Below are 23,418 nucleotides of genomic sequence, written 5' to 3' on the forward strand. Positions count from 1 at the left end.
CTTCGTCATTGGCGTCTGCTCTGACCTGTCGTCTGTCGCTCATCCTACAGGTGGTATGCAGAGGAAACTGTCAGTTGCCATGGCGTTTGTTGGGGGGTCAAAGGTCGTGATCTTGGACGAACCCACCTCCGGAGTGGACCCGTATTCCAGGAGATCCATTTGGGACCTGCTGCTGAAATACAAAGCGGGTAAAAATGTCTCATTTAGCCCGTTAAGCTCCACTTTTTAGCCCTCCAGGCCCACTTTTAACTGTTACATCTTCAGACACCAAAGAGAGAAACCAAACCGTTTGCAGCTTTCCAGCTCTCCTGAGGCACTTGAATTAAGTAGTGAACTGATCAAACGGAAAAATTCAGCTACAACAAAAGGAAAAATTGCAGTCATAAAATCAATAATCTTCTCACAAAGACACTCAGAAGTTCTGATAACTTTTTGGTTCATCCAGAGAGGACTGAAATGTTCCTTAGATTCAGATGACGTTTATTAAAAGTTGGATCCTTGCGCAGGCCGGACGGTGATTCTGTCCACTCATCACATGGACGAGGCCGACCTGCTGAGTGACCGCATCGCCATCATCTCCAAAGGACAACTGCACTGTTGCGGATCCCCCCTCTTCCTCAAGAACTGTTTTGGAGTCGGTTTCTATTTGACCCTTGTGCGCCGGATGAAGGATCTCAAGAAGAAAGAGGTGAGGTTCACCTTTTTTGCACAAACTTGCCAGAGACTCAGCTCATAATTTGTTCTATCTCTGCTGTCTGTTTATTCTCTCTGAAACATTTTCAGTCTCAGGCTTTAAACAGTGAACGCCTTCTTTTCTTCCTTTAAAGCTTCAGTTTTCTGGCAGGATCTGTTTTGCAGTTGTTAAAGGTGTTCTTTGCCGCTTCCTGCAGAATGATTGCGACTGTGCCTCAGACTGCTCCTGTACCTGCTCCATCTGCACCAGATACAAAGATCAGTCTCAGAACCCGTCCCAGCATCTAGACAGAGTTCTGGATGGTATGTGTGTGTGGTGTTTTATTTTACTGTAACTACACACTCATGAGCTGCTCCTCCTCAGCTTGTGTGCATGCGTTGTTTTCTGTTCACTGGCGGGAAAACACTTTAGATTTAGTGGGGACATTTTGGCTAGTCATTTCTTCTTCAAAAAGCTGTTTTGGGGTTAAGACAATTTTTCTCTGACACTTAGCTCAAGGTTAGGATAAGGGTTGGGGTTAGCCATGCAGTTGTGATAGTTAAAGGAATATGAACCAGGCAGTTAGGGTTAGCTTTCAAATATCAGGTATGCCTCTATATATTATTAATAATTATGATTAAAAAAGCAATAATGCCAGAAAGAGCTTCCTTTGTTGTTATTTACTAAGACTTAAACACTCAAAAACCAGTTAATCAGCTTAATTAGGAGTGTGTGTTTTTTTTCTGATTAGATTAACAATGCTGGCAACGTAAACAAGCAAAACAAGTATAGCTGTCATTAGATTTTCTTAAAGATATTCAGCTCAAAAAAAAAAAAAAAAAAGCGCCTTTTAATCAACAAATGTCCTGTGTGTGTGTGTGTGTGTGTGTGCGAGACCTGCGTGGTTGTGTATGTGTATGTCCCATGACTGGCCTCCTTATACAAGTTTTAAAAGGGGACACACATCATTTCTAATTTAGAGGTGATAATGACCCTCATGCCTTTTCCCTCCTGATTCTGCCTGAGGACACCTGAGACACGCATTTTAGAGCTTTAATGATACTGTTTGTTTTTTGTCTTTGGCATAATTAGCAGATTTCCCTTCCTTGTCTTGGTTTGTGCTATTTTGGGAACACTCTCAACTCCTCATAAAAGACGATTTTTTTGTCCTCCTCCCAGGGGACATAGACAACATCAGCAGCCTCATCCACCACCACGTCCCCGAAGCCAAGCTGATCGAGGTGATCGGCCAGGAGCTGACCTATCTGCTCCCCAATAAGGGCTTCAAACACCGAGCGTATGCCAGCCTGTTCAGGGAGCTGGAGGAGACGCTTGCCGACATGGGCCTCAGCAGCTTCGGCATCTCCGATACGTCACTGGAGGAGGTAGGAGGGACGCCGCCTGACAGCACTGACTGCTTGGGTGGTGCTTTAGTGCTGCACTTGCACTGCATGGAAAAGATGGCAAATACGAATTTCCACAATATAACATCAGCTTTAAACTGACAAGTAACAAGTAACTCTTGTCTGTTACTGCATCCTTCAAGTCTTGTTTTCTTAAGAAAAACAAAAGGACAAATCTGCTGCTACAGTAAGATTAAATCAGCCCCCTGTGTCAATACCTTGAAACAATCCATAATGAGGCAGGTTATTGCACAGAATGAAAAACAAAATACTTTTGAATACATAAAAGTCTTGTAGCAAACTGATTTTATTGGAAATAGATTGGTGTTATCTTACCAACTGGGTATTTTTGCAGTTGTTTAATAATATTGGATGATAGACAGCAATAAAAAGTACAATTAAATAAAGCAAAATGAAAAACTAATGTCACAAAGCTTCCAGACTGAAAGGATGAAGTTAATGCGTCAAAAGTTTAAGGGAGCTCTTTCTTTCCTCTCCAGATATTCATAAAGGTCACTGCAGATGGAGAAGCACAGAATAATGCCACCACTCCCGGTAAATACCACCACCTGATATTCCACATGGCCTTTTCCTCGAATTGAGTTTCTGACCCGCCGCCCCGTCTCTCCAACGCGCTGTTAACCCATTAGCCTCACACCTGTTTTTCATGATGCTGTTACTGTTGTGTAACTCACCTCCCTAACTCTAATATTAGCTTAGATTGTGTCGTATTCACACGTGTCGTGTTGCGTCGTTGGTTTTAACCCATTAGTTTGTGTGTGTTTGTTTTGCTTTGTGTCCCACTTGTCGGCTCCCGCCTCTAGAACAGTGGATGTTACAGCAGAGAAAGAACAACGGCAAAATCGGTGACGAAGGTCAGAGACTTGGCATCCGACAGATTTCTGGCAGTTTAAGCTGTTTTTTTTTTAGTTTAATTTAAGTTTGTTTTTTGTTTATGACATGTCACCCTGTAAAGTATGGTCACAGAAAAGTATTCTGATATTAAAATGCTTCTCTATGAACACGTTTGGAAATCAGAGCAGAGATTAAACGTGTTCTTAGTGTTCATGTAGGAAACTTTTTCTGCTTGCTCGCTCGTTTCTAGCACAGAAAAACCAGAACGCTCAGTAAATTTAGGAGCCTTACTCAGTGGAACCTGAACAGTAGGACTGCTTCTCCAGCCTGCTGCCACCACTGCCTCTCCAGCAAAGGCTTTTTTAGATGTTTCACGTGCAGCACTTCACTGTATGTCCTCTTGCTGACCGCAGAACACAATGGCACGATGCAGACTAACGGCATTGCCCGCGGTGCTTCAGACAGCAGTGCAGGGAAGGGCTCCCGGCAGGTGAAAGGGGCCGCTCTGATCCTGAAACAGTTCCACGCTCTGCTCGTGAAGAGGTTTCACCATGCCACACGGAGCCAGAAGGACTTCATGGCGCAGGTACGGGCATGCAGCGAGGGGCGGATCGATGGCTTAGTGCCGACACTTGGGTCATGTGATGTGTGTGCCGACTGCAGGCTGGGAGTGAAATAATTCCCTGTGGCTGGTTAGGAGACGAGACGAGCTATTAAATGCATATCTAAATGGAGAAATGTGAGTTTAAATGTCATGTAACCAACTACATGTACTGAAGTACTGCACTTTTTCTGCCTCAGTACAATGTCAGAGGGATATGTTGTACTTTTTACTTGACTGCTTTTATTTTATTTCTAAAAGATGTTTTTAAGAAAGGTAAACTATCCTACGTTTTTTTACAAGTACAGCAGAAATGATAGGATGAATTGATTGGCAGAAATTGAATTGCTTTTCCTTCTATTTATTTTAATATCTAAAGTGTATTTTTAATAATCTTGAGGTTTGGACAAACATTGTGATAGTGTCACTTTGGGCTCTGGTTCACTGTGTTGGCATTTCTTACTATTTTCAAATGTTTTACAAACCAATCAGAAGAAAATAATCAGCAGCTTAAACCACAATGAAAATCATTAGTCACAATCCTGTACAATGTAGCTTAAACAATAAAACCCTGCTTTCACATTAACGCATGAGCAAAAACAAGTTAATCCAACATCAAATATTGCATGTATTGATTTGAGTTACTTTTAACACCTTAATATCATTTTCCCAGTAATACTTAGACTTACTTAAGAAACATTTTCAGAGCAGGACTTTTACTTTCACAGAGTATTTTTACAGTGTGGTATTGGTAGTTTTACCTGAGCAATGGGGTTTGAATATTTCCTCCACTACTGATTGAATGCTTGTGTTTTTTTTGGGGGGGGGCTCAGATCGTCTTTCCTGCCAGTTTCGTCCTCATAGCTCTGATCTTCACCATGATCGTCCCTCCGTTTGGAGAGTATCCGAGTCTGACCCTGAGCCCCTGGATGTACGGCCAGCAGTTCACCTTCTTCAGGTCAGACCTCGTGACGAGCTCTGCCAATGTTACGAGACACTGGCTTTGAGACACACCAGTGTTATATTGTTTAGAATTCTTTACTCAGTGGTTTTAACCCGACTTTCTTCTTGTCTCTATTTAGCAACGAGCAACCATTTGACCCCAAAATGAAGCACTTCATGGAGCGTTCACTGAACGCTCCGGGTTTGGGCACACGCTGCATGGAAGGAGAACCACTGGGGTGAGCTTCAGGGCCGTCAGGACAGGACGGCATAATTGTTACCGTTAAGACATCTGACTGCAGAGATGTGATCGTGTTTTTAAATGCATCGATCAGCATCAGGTTTACTGCGCGAGAAGAATGAATTTGCGAGAATTGCAGACGCAGAAACGCAGAAGAGAAAGCAAACGCGTACTACAAGTACGACATGTTGTAAATAATGTAGTAGTGAAATGTACTACGGCCATGGACTTAATTTTATGCCACTTTATACTTGAACTCTATTATTACATTCCAAAGGTATGATTATAATTTTTACCCGACTACATTTGTGGCATTTTTGGCAGCTGTATGCAGGATATTACATGTAGCGAGTATTCCGGTGCTCAGTATTCCAGAGATTTGAATACGTCTTCCGTCTCACTGCACCTATCAGTAGATATTTCATCTCCATGCGCCTCTCCCCTCGTCTCCGCCCAGAATGCCCTGCGGTAACAGCACGTCAGAGTGGTACCAGCCTGACGTCTCTCCTGTGGCCAGCAACATCTTACAGAGTCCCGAGTGGAGCCAGAGAAACCCGTCTCCTTCCTGTCAGTGCAGCACCAGTAAGAAGCTCACCATGATGCCCGTTTGTCCCGTCGGGGCGGGAGGCCTGCCCCCTCGCCAGCGAATGGAGGCCACTGGAGACACGTTGCTGGACCTGACGGACAGAAACATCTCTGACTACCTGGTTAAAACCTACCCCAGTCTCATCAGGACCAGGTAGATTATAAATTTAACAAATAATAGAAGAAATAGACGTGTGATTTGGGAGTTGGGACCGAAATTACACGTCTTCAGAACTCTTTTTCACACTTTATAAAAATGATAAAAACAAACTATGATTGCTCTGTAAATCATTTTGTTCAACCACTTTTATAACACCTTTAAATAATCACCTCCCTGCTTGATTAAATTCCGAATTTCATTTCACAGTTTGAAGAGCAAATACTGGGTGAATGAACAGAGGTTAGTAATTCACACTTTATTTCCTGCAGTCTCCCTCTTGTGTAGCTAATGTGAGACGCTGAGTGTAAAATATTCTCTGTCCTCAGGTATGGAGGTTTGTCGGTGGGAGGACAGCTTCCCATCCTGGACGTCAAACCCAAAGACATCCAGGATGTTTTCCACCAGCTGGGACGAATGCTCAACATCACAGCGGTACCTGTTTGTGTGTTGTTCATGAGGCAGGTGCTTAAATTCAACAAGTGGGCTTGTTATAATGAATGTTTTCTTTCGCAGGGCCGCTACTCCACACTCGCACTGAGGGAGATTGGTCCTTTCTTACGATACATGGAGAGTGAATTCAATATAAAGGTAGGCGGGGGGTGGATGCAGGAGTGGCTTTTTTGCTCCCCACAAATTGCCAAGCAAGTGGCAGAAATTACATATTGTTCTTATAATGCACACTTTGCAGTTCATAAAGGCTGCTCGTACCACAGGACATTGACTGATGGCTGTAAGTGCTTGCTTTAATAGGTGCTTTTGCCACTTCCTGTGAAGTCACCAAAGTTTTATATCAGGAAGGTCAGCTTGGCCACTTTATGTCGTAGTTCAGGACTACAGATATCGAGTGAGAAAGTTGTGAAATGTTTTCAACCAGCTGTGCTCTCCTCTGGCAGGTATGGTACAACAACAAAGGCTGGCACGCCATGGTGGCCTTCATGAACGTGGCCAACAACGCCATTCTGCGGGCCTTCCTCCCTCCGTCCGCCAGACCTGTTGAGTTTGGCATCACGGCTATGAACCACCCTCTGAACCTCACCAAAGAGCAGCTTTCTGAAGTCACAGTGTGAGTTGCTGATTTTTACATTTACTCATTAATTTTCTAATTATTGCAAAAGATGTGAAAACAAATTGTGTTGCACTGAACTACAACACCTGCTGCTCTTACTGAGATTAAAACAAAAATAAAACAAAAAGAAGAAATTGGTAAACATAACACTGTGTCATTACTAGAAATAAAAAAAATTGTATTTATTGCTTTTTGATGCAATAAATCAGATTAACTTCCACCTGAGCCTTCATATGAAAAATTATTGATCCAGTTTTATTCTTGATGTGACTTGACTTTTAACTTGAGCATGTTATTTCTGTAATGGCACAGTCTCTAGTAAGTTACAAAAACTTTATACACTTGAATGTCATTTTTCATGGACATTACATTCCCAGAACAGAAGGACTCTTTCTGCTTCCTACTTCAGGTTGACCACTTCAGTGGACGCCGTGGTGGCGATCTGTGTTATTTTTGCCATGTCCTTCATCCCCGCCAGCTTCGTCCTCTACCTCATCCAGGAGCGTGTGACCAAGGCCAAACACCTGCAGTTTGTGAGTGGGGTCAGTCCTGTGGTGTACTGGGTGGCCAACTTCTTCTGGGACATGGTGAGTCAAGCGGGACTGGAGTCAATATAAAATAATTAATACTGAAGTTGGAAATTTATGTACGCGTCATATTAGTGGTTCTAACTTTCATACAGGGAGTTTGTGTGGATTGTTCCTTTAAGTCGATCTGCATCTTCGATCTGCTGTGTTTTTAGTGGATTTTTCTATTCATTTTCTCATGTGAATCCTTTATTTCTCTCTTAGGTTAACTACTCTGTCAGCACTGCAATGGTGGTTGGCATTTTTATGGCTTTCGACAAAAAATGTTACACATCACCATCCAACCTGCCAGCGCTAATAGCACTGCTTCTGCTGTATGGGTGAGGCTTTGTTCCATTTAATTTGGCTTGGGTTTTGTTTTTTACTTCAAAAGGAAAAGCAATAAAGCGGTTACGATGCGAAGGCACGGACTGTGTTACAGTGCGAGCATAAATGACATGACAGGGAGGTGAAATATTCCGCTTGTCTTTACTAGGTGGTCCGTGACGCCCATGATGTATCCCATGTCCTACATATTCAACATCCCGAGCACCGCATACGTGTCCCTGTCCTGCATCAACCTGTTCATAGGCATCAACAGCAGTGCCATCACCTTCATCCTGGAGCTTTTTGAAAACAACCGGGTAAGGACATATAGATTCCAACAGTCCACTTTAATTTAAAAATTTCCACTCTCCTATAACAGACGGACTACTTTAGATGTGAGAGCCTGTATACGGTTTACTGGTGTGCTGCTTAATCTGCAGAAAGACTTGTAACAACTCATAAGGGGCAAAGAGGCTAACTACTGATTGCATTCATTAATAAAAGCACTGACTTAAAGCAGTATTGAGTTTTCGGCTGCTTGCGGGTAGCAGAACAAGGAGTAAACATTAGTGTGACATAATAGCAGCTTAGGAGGTCAATACAACAAGCGTGTTGTATCTACCATCAATTTGCTTTCCTGGTAGCTCTGCTTTGGTCTTCACCAACTCCTGTAGAAAGAAAGAAAGCAACTGAACAGAAGAAAAACTATTAAGTGTTGAGCAATAAAACCAAAACATCAAGCTGCAAGACATTAGAACGCTTTGCAGAGCTGATGTCGACTGCAGTCGAGTTGTTTGTCACTGTAAACGGCACCTTCTACATTACACACAGTCATTTTCCCATTGGTTTGTCAGGTCTCCAGACCAATGCTAATGTTTGTTGCTATTTGGTGTTTGCGTTAAAGCAAGTCGTTTGCTAACACACCGAATCTTTTCTTCAAAGTAAATCCGTCGACTTGATCATGTTTTCAGTGCTGCCTGAAGTGTTGAGTGCATCTCAGGGCAAGAACGCAATAGTCTGCAAAAACATCAGGTTACTGTAAAAGCACACCAGCAGGGGACGGACTAATCCAAATTATGTTTGTGCTTGAGAGAAAAGTGCGTGTGAGAAAATACACAGTGTGAGTCCTGCTGAGGACAATACTTCTTTCCACAGAGGACATTTTGACTCCTCGTGGCAGGAACAGCACAGCATGCACAAAACCAGGATCCCGAGATTAAGGCAGCCATAATTAAACTTATTATTTACATGTTTGCTTTTTCCTCTCTGACAGTTCAAAGCGTTGTTCATTAAAAAGGCCTGTCTGACAAAAGCTACACAGCAAACAGCAACCATTCAGTAGATGCATTCACAAACTATGCATGCAGTGCAGCCGGGGAGGCAGGGACACACTGAGGGTACCTGTAGGACAGGTGAGGAACGGATGACAGCTGCTGTCGTGTGCGTCAACAAATCTGAGTCCTTTAAGAAAACAAAACGAGAAGTAGGTGGAAAAGGGCCCAGATGCTGCTCTGTCAAAGAAAGGTTCTTTTTGCCTGATGCTTCACTGCACATCTGCACTCATCTGCTCAGCTCTCACTGATGAAGTGGATCACGACTTCATGCACTCCTATGATTATTTGTCTCAGCATTCATTAACAACTGAGAATCATTTGGTTTTAGTGAGTGTGTGTGAGCTTTTGGTGTTGTAACAATGGCTGACTTGTATACATGCATGCAGCTGAACAGCGATTACTGGACTAACTGCAGTGTCAGTTAAAAGAAAGGTTATGTTTTTCTTTATGCACGAGTCTCAGTCTTGAGATGAACAGCCTGATCATGTAAAACATATGTGATCAAAATAGGAAAGGCCACGAATTCTAGTTTCATATGACAATGACGAACTCATTTCCTGCTTTGAGTGAAGTTTATGTTTGCAGCAAGTTGCCAGAGTTGAATAATGAGTAAAAAGCTCCAGTAGGCACAGGCTGAACAGATGTTTTGTCCAGCGTGTTAATCGGGCTTGTTCGCAGCAGCCGTTTGTGTCTCTGTAGAGGGCAGTTCAAACCATAAGATTTGATACAAGTGTTGTGTGAGAACCTGACATGAGATGGTGATGCTGTGACAAACAACATTCCGTAGCGAGTCACGAGTTCAGTGCATTTGGAGTTATTTTTGTATTGTTAGATTTGTGTATGCTGCACACATTATTTTTTTGAAGTGTTCTGTCACTCCTGCACTCAAGTGAAATGTGAACTGAAGCCTGTGTGTGTGTGTGTGTGTTGCCAGTCTTTGCTGATGTTCAATGAGTGGCTGAAGAAAGGCCTGCTGGTGCTCCCTCACTTCTGCCTTGGGCGAGGACTGATAGACATGGCCATGAACCAGGCTGTTACTGATGTTTATGCCAGATTTGGTAAGCACAGTGTACTTATGGTCCTATGATTCATTTTTTTCACAGTGTGCAGCACAGTTTACATCACATACTTCAGATGACATAAGGATAATCCTGTTGTTTGTACTCCATACTTTTTCAGTGTGAAAGGTTTTCCAAATTTGACCAAACTGAACTTTGTACAGCTTGTGACCGACTCACCAAAAGGTTCATTTTCAGTACAGAGCTGGTCTCTGCTTTCAGGGGAAGAGTACACCAAGGACCCTTTCCGGTGGGACTTTGTGGGGAAAAATGTTGCTTTCATGGCAGTGGAAGGCTTTGTCTTCTTTATTCTCAATCTTCTGATCCAGTACCGGTTCTTCTTGGACCACTGGTAAGAAAAGGACTGACTAAACACAGAACAGTATACAAGTTTACGCATACACATGCGCGGGCACACACACACAGCATCTCAGACCTGTGTGTTGACCTCTTAATGGAAACTTGACAAGAAGATCTCACCTCAGCTCTGTTGTACTAGATGCTTCTCTGCAGATGATTTTCTCGCACCCTTCAGGTTTTCAGACCACAAGCAAACTTCGACAGAAGATGAGGACGATGACGTGGCAGCAGAGAGGCAGAGGATTTATGAGGGAGGGAGCAAGACTGAAGTCCTGCAGATCAGAGACCTCTCTAAGGTAAAAAACCACGCTCCTTGGTTTCTTCCAGGCTATTTCAAAGTGCAAGTTGAGCTTTCATTTAATTTTCATTTTCATTTCATCCATATTCGTATAAATGCAGTGTTAGGTAAAATAACAAAGAGGGAGGAACAAGTTACAAAACTTGTTCAAGAAAACAGTATATGCGACATGCGAGGAGTACCTTCACTTTAGAATTAGAGCTTCTTTTAGTTTTATGTGTTACATTTCAACCAACTACAGACCTGCCTGAAAAGAAATGCCAAAAGGCTTAACAATGCAGACAAATTAATTCACAAATAATATATATATAAGCAAGTCCCTGACAGGCCTGTTTAAAATAACAACGTGCTCAAAATGAATGTAAGACGATACAATCTTTCAAGTGCTGTTGTCTGTTTTGTTTTGTTTGAGATGCAGTCCTCACAAATGGATTATTGTTTTCTCTGCACAGACGTATGTGGGCAGGAAGAGGGCAGCTGTGGACCGGATTTGTGTTGGTGTCCCTGCAGGAGAGGTAAAGTCACTGAACTCATTTGCATTGAGAGCTGGTGCTCTCTTCGTTTTATGAAGCCAAAAAGAATATTGGAGCCTCCAAAGGATATGAGTTGTCATTCTCCACACTAGTGAGTGCGTTTCAGCAGCATCTCAGCAGACTGTGCCCTCATATCACCGAGAGGCTGATTGTCTTTTGTCCTGTTAGTGCTTCGGTCTCCTGGGAGTTAATGGAGCTGGAAAGACGACGACCTTCAAAATGCTGACCGGTGACAGTGATGTTAGCTCTGGGGACGCGACTGTGGCTGGCTACAGGTACATAAAGATCAGTCAAACATGTCCCTGGTCGATAGAACACAAACTCTGTTCAGGGTTGAATTGCATGGTATTTGTAAAATGCTTTTGGATTATCCTGCAGGCAGTTCCAGATGGGAAACGACCAGAAACAGTTCAGTCAGTTAGAAAGTTTAAACACGGGAAGGTCAGTCTGACATAATTCTGTTTGATGACACTGTCTGACTATAAAACCAACCCATGTGGCATTCAGAATAGGAAAAGCTAGAAACTAGGGCTTGATCAACAATTAGTTTTTGAAAACTCAAATAAATGTTTGTTGTGGAGTTACTCCAAAGTGATTTTGGTATTCTGGTCATTAAAAATCCAATTTTCCCGACAACTATTTGAATATAACCACTCTCAGAATTCTTGTCAAGGTGAATAACCCCCACAAATTGCATTTGCACTGTTGTGGGACACCAAAACTCTATTAAAACCCCAATTAAATAAAGTCTGGGTTAACAGCTATTTAAATGAAGGTTCTTATTAAAGTGGTTCCCAAACTTTTTGGCATGTGATCCCTTAAGATATGGCAACATGTGCTTGTAACCCCTCCCCACAGGCTGTGTCCTCTGTGGGAACGTGATTAATGAGAAATCCAACCAAATAGTAATTTTTCTTCTTCACAGAAAAAGTCTGAAGTCTAAAGAGGTGAAACTAACACAACAGGAAAAAACAAAATACAATTTTGTTTTAACATATTATCTTCTTTGTTATCCCTTTAGTATCTTGTGATTTCACAGATTTTTCTTGGGTCTATAGTTTGAGAAACATTGATTTATAAAATGGCATTAAAAGAATAAATTCTATTGACAAGAAGATTTAATGTCATTTTCGTTTTTGTTTGGTTTTGTTCAGTTTATTTGTTCAGATGAATCGGCTTCCTCTCAGCTCGTGAATGTTTTAATTGACAGCTTTGTCAGTCTAACCTGGCCCAGAATAGTTTGCCGTTTTCCTTTCCTCTTCATGTTATGTGCCGTGTTGGCTGGCTGCAGTGAATGGTGGCTTGTGTCTTGTTTTGTAGCATCCTGACAGAGATTCTGGACGTGCACCAGAACATGGGCTACTGCCCTCAGTTTGATGCCATCGACGAGCTCCTTACTGGCAGGGAGCATCTGTACCTGTACGCTCGTCTCAGAGGGGTACCTGAGTCAGAGATTCCCAGAGTGAGTAGTTGGTACTCCTGCTGCTTTACATCTTCAGCTGTGTTATGGTGTTTCAGTCTGCTGGCAAAATGAAACTGCTGTGTGGCTCAGCCCTGCATTTTTTTTGGTTTTGCTTTGTACATTTTCTCTTTACTGTTGCTCTGTGTTTGCTAATGTCTGCTTTGTGCTTTTAATTTTGCTATGAAGGTCTTGGTAAACAGTAGACGTTGCCCATCCTAAGAATGTAAGCACTAAGTCACTTCTGAATGGACATTGTACCATGTGCATGTTTCCGTTGCCCCCCAGGTGGCAGAGTGGGGCATCCAGAAGCTGGGTCTGACGGAGTATGCCGGCCGCTGTGCAGGGACCTACAGTGGAGGCAACAAGCGCAAACTCTCCACAGCCATCGCAATGATTGGCTGCCCAGCGCTGGTGCTGCTGGTGAGTTAGCCAATGACGAAGAGCTCACCAGCCCATTGTTTGGGTTTTCGGTTTTTATGCAGGGATTTATCAATGAAATGGTCTATGGATCCAGATGGCAAGCCATATGGGTTCAGTCAAGCCTGGTCTCAAATGTTTTATACATTGGCAGGCGACTGTGCAGTTCAATTCAAACTGGCATAAATCTGAGATCTTTGCCATATGCTGATAGAGATAAGGATTTGGTGTCTGCTCATATGGACGTATGGGCTCAGAGAGTCAAGACTGCTGTTTGTCTGTGGTTGTGTGTGTTTAGGACGAGCCCACGACGGGCATGGACCCCCACTCGCGACGCTTCCTGTGGAATGCCATAATGAGCGTCATTCAGGACGGCAGGGCCGTGGTGCTGACATCACACAGGTTTGACGTCTAATGATGAAATGAACCCACTGCACACATCTGCTGCAACAGCTGAACAAACATAATTAATGCTTCTACCAACAACCTTTGAGGAGATTAGGGCTACACTGGCATTTGCTTGATTTTACTCACTAAGATGTACGAAATTATGATTTACTGCTCATGGACATGAGATAACAGCAATAAAAATAAAGATGGATTATGGTTGCTTTCCACCAGCATGGAGGAGTGCGAGGCCCTCTGCACTCGACTGGCCATCATGGTCAATGGGACCTTCAAGTGTCTGGGTACCATCCAGCATCTCAAATACAAGTAAGAGCTTTTCTGTACTTTAGCAGACTTTAGCTGTGTTTGGGTGGAAATTAAATATTATCATTCCCAACTTTCAAAACATGGTGAATGAAGGTTTATTAACATCACAATTCAGAAAATTTGTAAGCATCAAAATTTATGTTCCAGAAAGAATTTAACCTCTCTGCAGGATGGCTCAATATATTAAGAAAAATGCATTCAGACTTTGAAAAATACTAACAAAAGGAACTTGCACAATGACTTTGCAACATCCACAATGAAGTAGTCACTGCAAATAATAGTATTTTCAGTGTTGTGGAAGGTGACCTAAAGTACAATGGAGATCACACTCAACTTAAGGCAACAAGAGAAACTGAATCAGTAGCCACAGTCAGTATAAAGTATAATAATACTGAAATGAATCCCGAAAATATCTAACATCGTCACACTGTTTTTCCTTGATCAAGATTCGGTGACGGCTACGTAGTTACCATGAAAATCAAGGCAGCTAAAGCGGGCTCGTCCCCTGATCTGGAGCCTGTCGAGAGCTTCATGGAGAGCAGCTTCCCTGGCTGCGTTCAGAGGGAGAAGCACTACAACACGCTGCAGTACAAGATCGCCTCCTCCTCCCTTGCTAGGATATTTCAACTGGTGGTGGCCAACAAACAGAGACTCAGCATCGAAGATTACTCTGTTTCCCAGACAACACTGGACCAGGTGTGTATGAACCAAGACGGTAGGGAAAAGGCAAAGTGACCAAAGAGTCTCAACCTTCCAATCCTGAGCATTATGGTCATTTTGTGCCTTTGGGGCAGTTAAGAAAAGCTTTTATTCTGTACTGAATCTTTTTGTTGCTGTTGTTGTGCAGGTGTTTGTCAACTTTGCCAAGCAACAGACAGGTGAGGACGAGGACATTACGTTACACAGGCGAACAGCAGGAGGAAGGAAAGACATCAAGATCTCGCCAGTGCAAAGGAAAACATGAACCTGTCACCTTCACGGGAAGACGGATGTAAAGGTGTCCCTCTGCAACTTTCACACGATTAAAAAGCCACCTTTAATATTTCACTAGCCAAGTCGCTTTTTAGAGTAGAGACGCGCCTGACCCGTGACCTGCCAAAGGGAAACAGTTCATTTTTCCAGCCACAGACAAACTCTACGAGCCTTAGGCTGCAAACAGGAGCACGTCTCGCACATTAGCTTAGACTTCAAATCGAGTGTTAACGGCTAAAAGTGATGTAATGTGCAATGAATACTTGAGCACTTTAGAGGCAGTACTTTTTTATTGTTTACATTAACACACTCACCTCAGTTCATGACACATGTAAACAAATTTCACTTCATGTTCATTGTCTGTTTTTTGTTTCCAAAACACATTCACTGTCGCTTCTGTCATTTTCGAACACTTACTGTTACACATTCGTGTATTTCTTTGTTCGCCGAGTTTCATACGTCGCGTTGTTCTCCAGGGTCAGCACAAAAGAGCACAAAATATTCCTCTTGCAGAAGAAAATTTGAGGAAAAAGAAACATAATTCAATAAGTCTAACTGTAGTTAAAGAAGAATCATATTTTGTATCTGACCAAATATGCTTTATATTTCCCGCTCTGTCTTGAAATAAAACATCCAATTAAAACAGTCCAAAGTTTCATAACGCATGTATTTGAAGTGCAGTATTTCTTAAATATATTTCTCAAATATTTTCATCCATGGCTTGCCTCTGGTAAAGCTGCTAGATGCCACCTCGGGTTATGCAGTGAGAAGAAGAGCTGAAAGACTTTTTCCCTCCCACAGTAACTCCACTGACCTCCTCTGAGGAGCTCAGAAAGCTTTTGCAGGTCGGTGGAGTGGCTCAGAGAAACATTTGCATCGGTGCCAAGGCGACGCTGTGCTGAGAGGTTTGTCACAACCTGGATTTATCTGACACACGGTCCAATTACTGTTCTCCTGCCGCAAGTCGTGGCGTCATTGCCTCAGGCTGCCCACTACGCTGAATTTCATTGGCTGCCCTCAAAGAAACAGAGGGATGATGGCACCGTGCAGTCCGGGGCTGCTAATGAATCCTCTGGTGTGGATCTCTTGCTCCTCTCCCTCCCCATATGGTCATCTGGACGAGGCTGATGAGTGTGAATATTGTCGCTGTGGGAGAGCAAACGAGTCATACAGTAACAGACCGTGATGTATCCCTGTTTGTGTACCGCTGAATCCCAAAAAGAAAAGCCTCAGAGCACATGCAATCGAATTACTGAAGAAGCTAAAGTGAAGGTTTTTGGGGAGGATAAGAGATACTTTAAACTGGGAGGCCGTTATGACCGTGTGATGGAAACGTCCTCCCTGACTGAGAGGAGGTTTGAAGTGTGATCGACAAGTTTGGGGTCGAGTCAGCCGTCAGGTCCTGCCATACATCAGTGAACAGCTGTTGCTCTCATTATTACACCCCCATCCCCACCCCCATCCCCACCCTCACCCCCACCACCACCGGCTGTGGCAAGAACTCATTCTGTTTGAACTGCTGAAAATATTAATTGTTGACTTCATTCAGACTCCTTGGCTCTGTATGTGTTATTTTGACAACGATCCATCACCTCTGTCCGCTAAGTACCTGAAATGTGAATTTAATGAAGTCTGATGAAATGTCAGCTCGATTGTGTTAATGAAGCCTGAACACACTCGCCAAGCAGAACAGCTACAAAAGTGAATGTGACCTCTATATATTATACACGCAAATATTACAGTAATTAGCCAAAATGATTATATATTTAGGCTTAAATTAATGATAAACTGCCCAATTCACGTTGCTGAAACTAACCAAGAGAGGTTCATTCACACTATACACTGTGACACTGCAATATAGATTTTACAAAGGATGAAACATGAACATATGCATGATCTTTTCCTGGTTTTGGGTTTTCCTGTTATTGCTGTGATAATGTCAAAACTCTCGACTCACAGGTTGTTTCATCGTGTAATTGGCAGAAAGTCTTGCGCCAAGTTGTCTTGCTGTGTAGCTGTCGACTGCCACTTGATGCTGGCTGAGTTGTATTGAAGTACCCGCCCACTAAGCCACAGATTGACATTAGAGATGATGATGCTCAGTGCGTCTCTCTCTCTCTCATCAGCACCAAACCACCATGTCCCACCTGTCTGGCCTCCCTGACCACATACTGTCCCATCAGAATGTTACAAACAGAGTTATATTCGTAGTGCTGAATACCTCGTATCCACTGGAGGCTGAGCACTGGTTGTTCCCTGTCCTACTTGTGCAGTTTTATTTATAGCGTTGGTAAATATTTCTCATTTTAAGACCACAGGGAATGGGGGAGTAACAAGCGGCCATTTTTAAGAACAGGAGTAATTTATTGGTTATACTTAAAATTATTTATTTATGTAAATAGTTTTAATAAATAAAATACCACAGTACATTTAAGACACAGTGCTTTGCCTTATTGTACCCCCAACAGTAAAAGGAGCATGTTATAAATGTACATAATTGTAAGTTTTTAAAGTTAAAATATTTTACCCTATGAAATACATAGTATAGCATCTGAAAACCACACTGTCAATGCTGGGCTGTAAAAGCAAAGACGTTTCCTAGCTGTGAATGTGATTATGCCCGTGTGAGGCTGCGTTGTGACAGACGGTGGCCTGGTGATGGTGTACCCACCCATGTTGGGAGTGCCACTCGGTGGTGTGGGGTTATCTAAGTTATCTCAGCTTTGTCTGAGCCTCAGCCCTGCTGCACAATCAGCCTCCACTGTGCAGTTTATTGATCCAAGGCACCCTGCTTTGGATCAGATAGATCGTCCTGGACCTAAAAGTCTCTGTCTCTCTGCTTTGCTCTGATTGGTGGCATCAAATTAAAATGTTCCGTAATTCTGTCGTGTAAAACGCACTGCAGTTTTCTCTGTGTTGAATGAGGGATATGAACAAAGCAGACGTGACATAATACAGTATTGATTTGTGTTCACTGTTAGCTGTTAAGACTGATTCCTCATGAGGACCTGCAACACCAGAATCCATATGAAGACATCAGTAAAATCACATGAAAAACATCTAGCGGGGAGCACAAACACCCTTTCGATATGGCAGAATGATACGGCAACACACTGGTCACCCTGCTGTATCTGTGTGTTAAGAGGGCACGGGATGATTTACCGATCACAAAGAGCACTTTTCAGCCTGCGAAAACAGACGTTCAATATCGTCTTAAGCTCTGGAGGACCTTTGTCAGGTCTGAGATGATGACCCACGTGACACCACCTCAGGAATCTCAGCTCGGGCTTTCGGAATACAAATTTTTACATAACAGAAAGGATTACAAGCTGGCGATGTGACGTTGAGCGAAGAGGCAAATTACCAGGCAGGGATTTAATGCGGGTTGCTTTACAGGAGGTTTTAAGGACTTGGAGTAAACATCTCGCCTCCTGCTGCCTCCATTTAACTTAGATTTATTTTTAAATTTCTTTCTTACAAGTCTTCTAATCAAAATCATAGTCCTAATCATAATCATAAGCTCAGTCAGTTTCAGAAAATATTGCGATCACTGACCATGAAAATCAGATTACAAACAAGTGGTTAAATTACTCGTCACTTCTGAGTGTGTAAGATAGACTCAGTAAAGTTCTACCTGGCATCTCGTGGGTGGTGATAAGGTGAGAAGTGTTGTGGTTTCTAATTATCACAATGGCTTTCTGGAGGGAACTGCAAAGCTGCTCTGACTGATGACACTAAAGTGACCCAAAGTGAGTCCAGCTTATAAAGAATGGGTGAAAATTAGTGAAGATGATCAAGTGTTCAATCTTTAAATTTTAGTCGTGATAAAGTTGACATCATGAGCTAATGGAGGCAAGTATTGCTCATATTCGGTGAAGGGTTTCCCTTATTGCTAAGTTTGCACAGAAAACTTTGAAAGTTTAAATGTTAATGCTGGCGTGTGTGAGAGAGATGTGTGTGTCTCTCGGTGATGAAATACGTCTGACTCTTTTCTGAGTCGCAGCATTTAATTTTTTCAGCTTGCGAGCCAGTGTGGAAGACATTTTGGGTCAGAAGTTTAATTGGGGCCGTGGTTGAAGGATGGAGTCAAAAAAGGTCACTGGTGTATCTCTACAGAAAGCTGCCACAAAATAAATGTCTGGGTGAGAGACAAAGTTGGTGTCTGAGTGGAAAGAAGGAGGCGAGTTATGGTTGGCGTGCGCGTGGAGAGATTCACATGGGCATCAACAGGAAAAGCCGAAAAGATTCACCGCAGTTTTATGTGTTTAAATGTTCAGCAGCACAACCTGAAAAGCAAGTACACTGTGGAAGTACACTGTGGAAGTACAGCCAGTACATTTTTGTTACCTTGGTATTATATGTGATTTTAATAATACATCCACTCTGAAATTTAGCATTAAAACATTTATTTAAATATTTATCAGTTACTTTTCAAAATCCACATGAACCCCACTTCACACTGGCATTAATTAGATTCCACACCCAGCACTTATCTACAAAGAAAGTGTGTAGGTTTTAACTCTGAGGTCTGATTTATAAACTATTTTTAGATTTATACTTGAACTTAAGCTGAAGATCATGTTTACGTTGGATTCATTAAAGGCTCCAAGTATTGAAAAGTATCCCAAAGATTCTGAAAATCCTAAATCTAAACAACACAGTTCAAAGCTGAAGAAGAACAAAGAAAGCGGAAGAAAATGTCAGGATTTTTCATTAGAACACAACTACAGCTGATGTGTTAACTGCACGTGATATTAATCAAATTACCTACAGATAAACAGACTGCGTAACTGGCAGCGGCGTTCGCATTGGGCCAAGAGTTCCCCCGGCGATGACGAATTTGAATCTTAAACTTCAGCTGCCATTTTGACTTGCGTCGTCTGTCGATTTATACAGTGAACTGGCATTAATTTCACTCAGAAGCGTGACTTCGACTGACTCCATATTCAGGGCTTATGTTTAAATTGACACTCAGTCTTTATTTCATACTTACGCTCAAAAAGAAACTTTAACTTCTGTCTCCATTTCAGCTCACAACTAAAATTTCAACTTTTTCAGCACTTTTTATCCCCCCAAATGTTTCATCTGCAAATTTTCGGCACTAAGTACACAAAAAGTTCTTCAGAAAATCTTTCCGTTTTTAGTTATTCTTACTTTACTCATTAATTTACTTACAGTAAAGCAAAACTTGGCCCAAGTGTGAGGATAAAATGTTAGGTGCTCCATAACCAAATTTTACAAAACTTTTTGTTTTCTCACAATTACTGATTTGTCCAAACCTGAAATTAAAACAGGCCATATGGGATATAAAGATAACTGTTTGACACGCACACTCTGAGTAAATTGCACTGAGAAGGTCACATCTCCACAGTGAACCTACTGCCTTATGGGACCACTGTGTTGTAGAATCAAACAGCTTGGAGAGGAACATGCCCATCGATAAAGTCTGTTCTGGACGAAAGCTCAGCTGTTTCCTAAGTGAACCTAATCACAGCGTTTTCCCTGAGAGGGCAGGACGCACTGCAGATGTAGGCAGTTTACAGTGCAGGAGCTGCACGACCATCTCTTTGTTTTCCGTTTCAGTGCGGGATGCAGCGAGTGACGAATGTCGTGTTTCTGAGATCACAGAGACTGTCGTTAAAGTTTTATGTTGTTTTCAAAATGTTTCTGTCCCGTCTGTGACCCAGAAGCAACCACACGAGGGCAGTAGCTTTTTTAAAGTCCCCTGGTAATGTAATGTAAATGAAGGCATCCCTGCTGAAGCATCCCTCTGTCATCTACTCAGTTCTGTGCCCCTAACCTCCAGGAGGTGCGTTTGAAGTCTGAGGGATGTGTGGGCTCATAGAAGGAATTGCTGATCAAGTGTGCTTTTAAAGTGCATCAGAACAGTGCAGCCAACCTGCATCTCCTCGCCTCGCGCCTGAGTCTTCTTGTCTCTATAGCTGCTGCAGGAATCACCCTTGAGAAATCTTTAACAAACATTTCTCTCTCCCTCCCTCCCTCCCTCTCTCCCTCCCCCCCCTCACACCCACACACCATTATTCGTGCTACACAAAATGTACTCGTGAAACTCCCAAAAAACACACAAATGAAATATGCTGCTGGCTTTAACTTCAGTCACTCCCACAGGAGTCGATCAACAAGTGAGGAATATGTTGTGTCCTTCGGTAATTTCAGGTAAACTGATCCCAGTGAAAAACATTAATATGTGGACTGATTACTTTCACTGCTTAATCAGTCTCAGTGTTTGTCTTGTGAATACTTGTCATTGCTGTCTTATTTGGTTGCTCTCCGTAGTTGCCTGAACCCGGGACACTTGGTCATTTGCATTTTGAGTGCATGCTGTATTTTAAAAAGAAATCTCAAAAAGGAGTCACTTGGGACTTAATGGAAGAAGATGAAGTTCTGCTGGTGGATTAGATTTGCGAGGGGGAAAAAAGAAACACCAAAGTAAAGTTTCCCGAGTTGGTATTGGTAAAGACATCTCAGCATAACTTGAGCTGATAGTGTTGGTCTGGGTGTGTGGGCTTGCGTGGGCTCGCAGGGACTAAAATAAGCCAACTCTAATCAATAGTACAGTTGAGTCATCATTAGATTGCCATTCCTGCACTCTTGCTGATGTGAAAACTAACTCACCAACTCCATGTGTTTAGGCCATCATTTACCGTGGCATGTTGTCAACATTTTTTAAAGTCTGGCTAAGACAAAAAAAAAAAAAAAGAAAATTCTGTTGTTGTCAATTTAATGTTCTCCCAAGGTGTCTCATCAGTGCAGCCCTGCACACAGAAAATAAGAATCCTGAGACAGAATGCATTCGCTTTTCTGCATTCATGATTACCACAATTCTCAAGCCAAGGAGCTGTGGTGATGTAGTGAGCCATTAGAGATATGACAAATACATTCATTAGCCTCCTCACAGCACCTCAGCTCATGCTGTTACTCCCTGTGTGAAGTGTGAATAACTTTGCTGTTGCCTTGCCTCTGAAGGCAGTGGTATAGATCCCATGGGTATGAGAAGAAAAGAGGATTGAGAAAGACGGATCAGCACGGCTCACCTACAGGTATCATTCTTGTCCTGTTGATTATGAAAAATGTCTGACAGGCAGGGGTTGCTTTGCCTCACCTACAGGCTGGGGAAAATAAAGAACAGCTGTGAGGATTTTTTCTGATGGAAATCTGGGCCAGCATAAAACTACTGTGTGCAGCACTGCTGCCACATATTTATTAAAAGTGATTTTTTTGAATTCAGCAAAAAATAAACTCACTTTTACCGGAGGTCTACAAGCTGCCTTGGTGAAATAAATTCATCAAAATACTGAAAGTGGCTACTTGTCCTAGCTGAGCAAACAACAATAAGGACCCTGCATGCATACAACTGTATGCATGAATATGTAAGCCTCCCTGTGGAAGATTCAGTCAGATCTATTGGAAAGCATCATCATGCAAACTGAAAGATTGATTTTTAAAACGGCGGCGGCACAGTGGTGCAGTGGTTAGCACTGTCGCCTCATAGCAAGAGGGTTCCAGGTTCGAATCCTGGGCCCTTGTATGTGGAGTTTGCATGTTCTCCCTGTGCCTGCGTGGGTTTTCTCCGGGTTCTCCGGCTTCCTCCCACAACACCAAAAACATACACACTACTACTCTAAATTGCCCCTAGGTGTGAGTGTGTGCGTGAGTGGTTGTCTGTCTTTGTGTGTTGGCCCTGTGATTGACCGGTGACCAGTCCAGGGTGAACCCCGCCTCTCGCCCGCAGTCAGCTGGGATAGGCTCCAGCCTCCTCGCGACCCTGACGGATAAGCGGTATAGAAAATGGATGGATGGATGGATTTTAAAAAGGGTTGCAGGGGTCGAAGGGCTGTGTCTTTGTCACACGCCTTTTCTGTTGCAGCATCTTTTGTGATCACACTCTCTGTCTTTGCATTAATTTGATAGAGTGCTGTTAGTTAGCCTTCATTTTAGATATACAACCTGTTTGTTTCCATGCAGCCACTGAATTTTGAAGCATGAAGCAGCAGAATGTCAACGCTCTGTCACAGGCAGACAGCAGCTGCTGCACAACACAAGAACCACAGACTTTGAAAAATAACCCACATGTGCTTTCCTGCTAAAGTCTTACAGTCTTTAACCTAAGATTAACAAACAGGACACACATCTTGTCCTTGTCCTGATCTTGAACCAAACATTCAAGAGTCTACACAACCCACCAACTTCACTTCATGGTGCTCCCCTTGATAACTTTTCCTAACCAAGTGGGTAGTTCCGGTGCTTGAAATAACCAAACTGTGAGCATTTTGAGGTTGTAACGAAGTATGCGTGATGTGCAGCTTCTGCACATTTAAAAACATGGAAACTTATCTTAAAATATCAGCCTGAAGTCCAGTTTCTGGTGTGGTATTTTCAGTTCAGCACCAATGCTAACAACACGCTGTCTGTCTGTCTGTCTGTCTGTCTGTTCTCCGTAAGAATTTAAAAAACAAATTCTGCAGATTTGAACAGTGTTTTGCTGCACTGCATTAGTTTGAGGACTGATTCACCTGTGGGTTGCTTCATGGTAATCACTCAGTGAAAAACAGAAAGTTGCATAATGAAATTCTATTAGATAATACCTTCCAAGCAAGCTCTTGATACAGCCAACTACCTAAATATATGACAAAATGTTTTTTTAAATAATGCAATTTGTTTGGTTGAGGTAGTCAAATCATTTATTTTGAAAACTAATCACCTGTCATCTCTGCTGCTGAACAGCTGAGACTCTGTGAAGCGGCTTCCACATTTTGCTTTTCCACGTCAACTACAATCCTGTTTTTGGCATTATAGGACAGTAATTAGGACAGTTTGACGCTGACTGAAA

The 23,418-nt window shown here is 42.6% G+C and overlaps 1 protein-coding gene across 2 annotated transcripts in view; it reads left to right on the forward strand.

The window, feature by feature from the left end:
- The window catches only part of LOC124069620 (retinal-specific phospholipid-transporting ATPase ABCA4-like), a 36,545-nt gene extending 20,091 nt beyond the window's left edge, over positions 1 to 16,454 (forward strand). Inside the window, exons 23-51 of one of the 2 annotated variants that reach the window (XM_046408915.1) lie at positions 51 to 188; positions 507 to 688; positions 891 to 996; positions 1,853 to 2,058; positions 2,577 to 2,631; positions 2,901 to 2,951; positions 3,345 to 3,517; positions 4,366 to 4,490; positions 4,615 to 4,713; positions 5,173 to 5,454; positions 5,668 to 5,700; positions 5,787 to 5,892; positions 5,974 to 6,048; positions 6,354 to 6,523; positions 6,936 to 7,113; positions 7,318 to 7,433; positions 7,589 to 7,736; positions 9,688 to 9,811; positions 10,034 to 10,163; positions 10,347 to 10,467; positions 10,922 to 10,984; positions 11,171 to 11,277; positions 12,323 to 12,464; positions 12,750 to 12,884; positions 13,180 to 13,283; positions 13,503 to 13,595; positions 14,042 to 14,291; positions 14,443 to 14,592; positions 15,304 to 16,454. In XM_046408915.1, coding sequence (XP_046264871.1) covers positions 51 to 188; positions 507 to 688; positions 891 to 996; positions 1,853 to 2,058; positions 2,577 to 2,631; positions 2,901 to 2,951; positions 3,345 to 3,517; positions 4,366 to 4,490; positions 4,615 to 4,713; positions 5,173 to 5,454; positions 5,668 to 5,700; positions 5,787 to 5,892; positions 5,974 to 6,048; positions 6,354 to 6,523; positions 6,936 to 7,113; positions 7,318 to 7,433; positions 7,589 to 7,736; positions 9,688 to 9,811; positions 10,034 to 10,163; positions 10,347 to 10,467; positions 10,922 to 10,984; positions 11,171 to 11,277; positions 12,323 to 12,464; positions 12,750 to 12,884; positions 13,180 to 13,283; positions 13,503 to 13,595; positions 14,042 to 14,291; positions 14,443 to 14,559 — 3,629 coding nt within the window. In that variant the 3' untranslated portion in view covers positions 14,560 to 14,592; positions 15,304 to 16,454. Of the gene's footprint in view, positions 1 to 50; positions 189 to 506; positions 689 to 890; positions 997 to 1,852; positions 2,059 to 2,576; positions 2,632 to 2,900; positions 2,952 to 3,344; positions 3,518 to 4,365; positions 4,491 to 4,614; positions 4,714 to 5,172; positions 5,455 to 5,667; positions 5,701 to 5,786; positions 5,893 to 5,973; positions 6,049 to 6,353; positions 6,524 to 6,935; positions 7,114 to 7,317; positions 7,434 to 7,588; positions 7,737 to 9,687; positions 9,812 to 10,033; positions 10,164 to 10,346; positions 10,468 to 10,921; positions 10,985 to 11,170; positions 11,278 to 12,322; positions 12,465 to 12,749; positions 12,885 to 13,179; positions 13,284 to 13,502; positions 13,596 to 14,041; positions 14,292 to 14,442; positions 15,216 to 15,303 lie in introns of those variants that run through there. The other variant, XM_046408914.1, reaches the window with a different exon arrangement.
- Positions 16,455 to 23,418: the final 6,964 nt, after the last annotated feature.

The sequence above is a fragment of the Scatophagus argus genome, chromosome 13 (genome assembly GCF_020382885.2).
Source record: "Scatophagus argus isolate fScaArg1 chromosome 13, fScaArg1.pri, whole genome shotgun sequence".
Classification (NCBI taxonomy): Eukaryota; Metazoa; Chordata; class Actinopteri; family Scatophagidae; genus Scatophagus; species Scatophagus argus.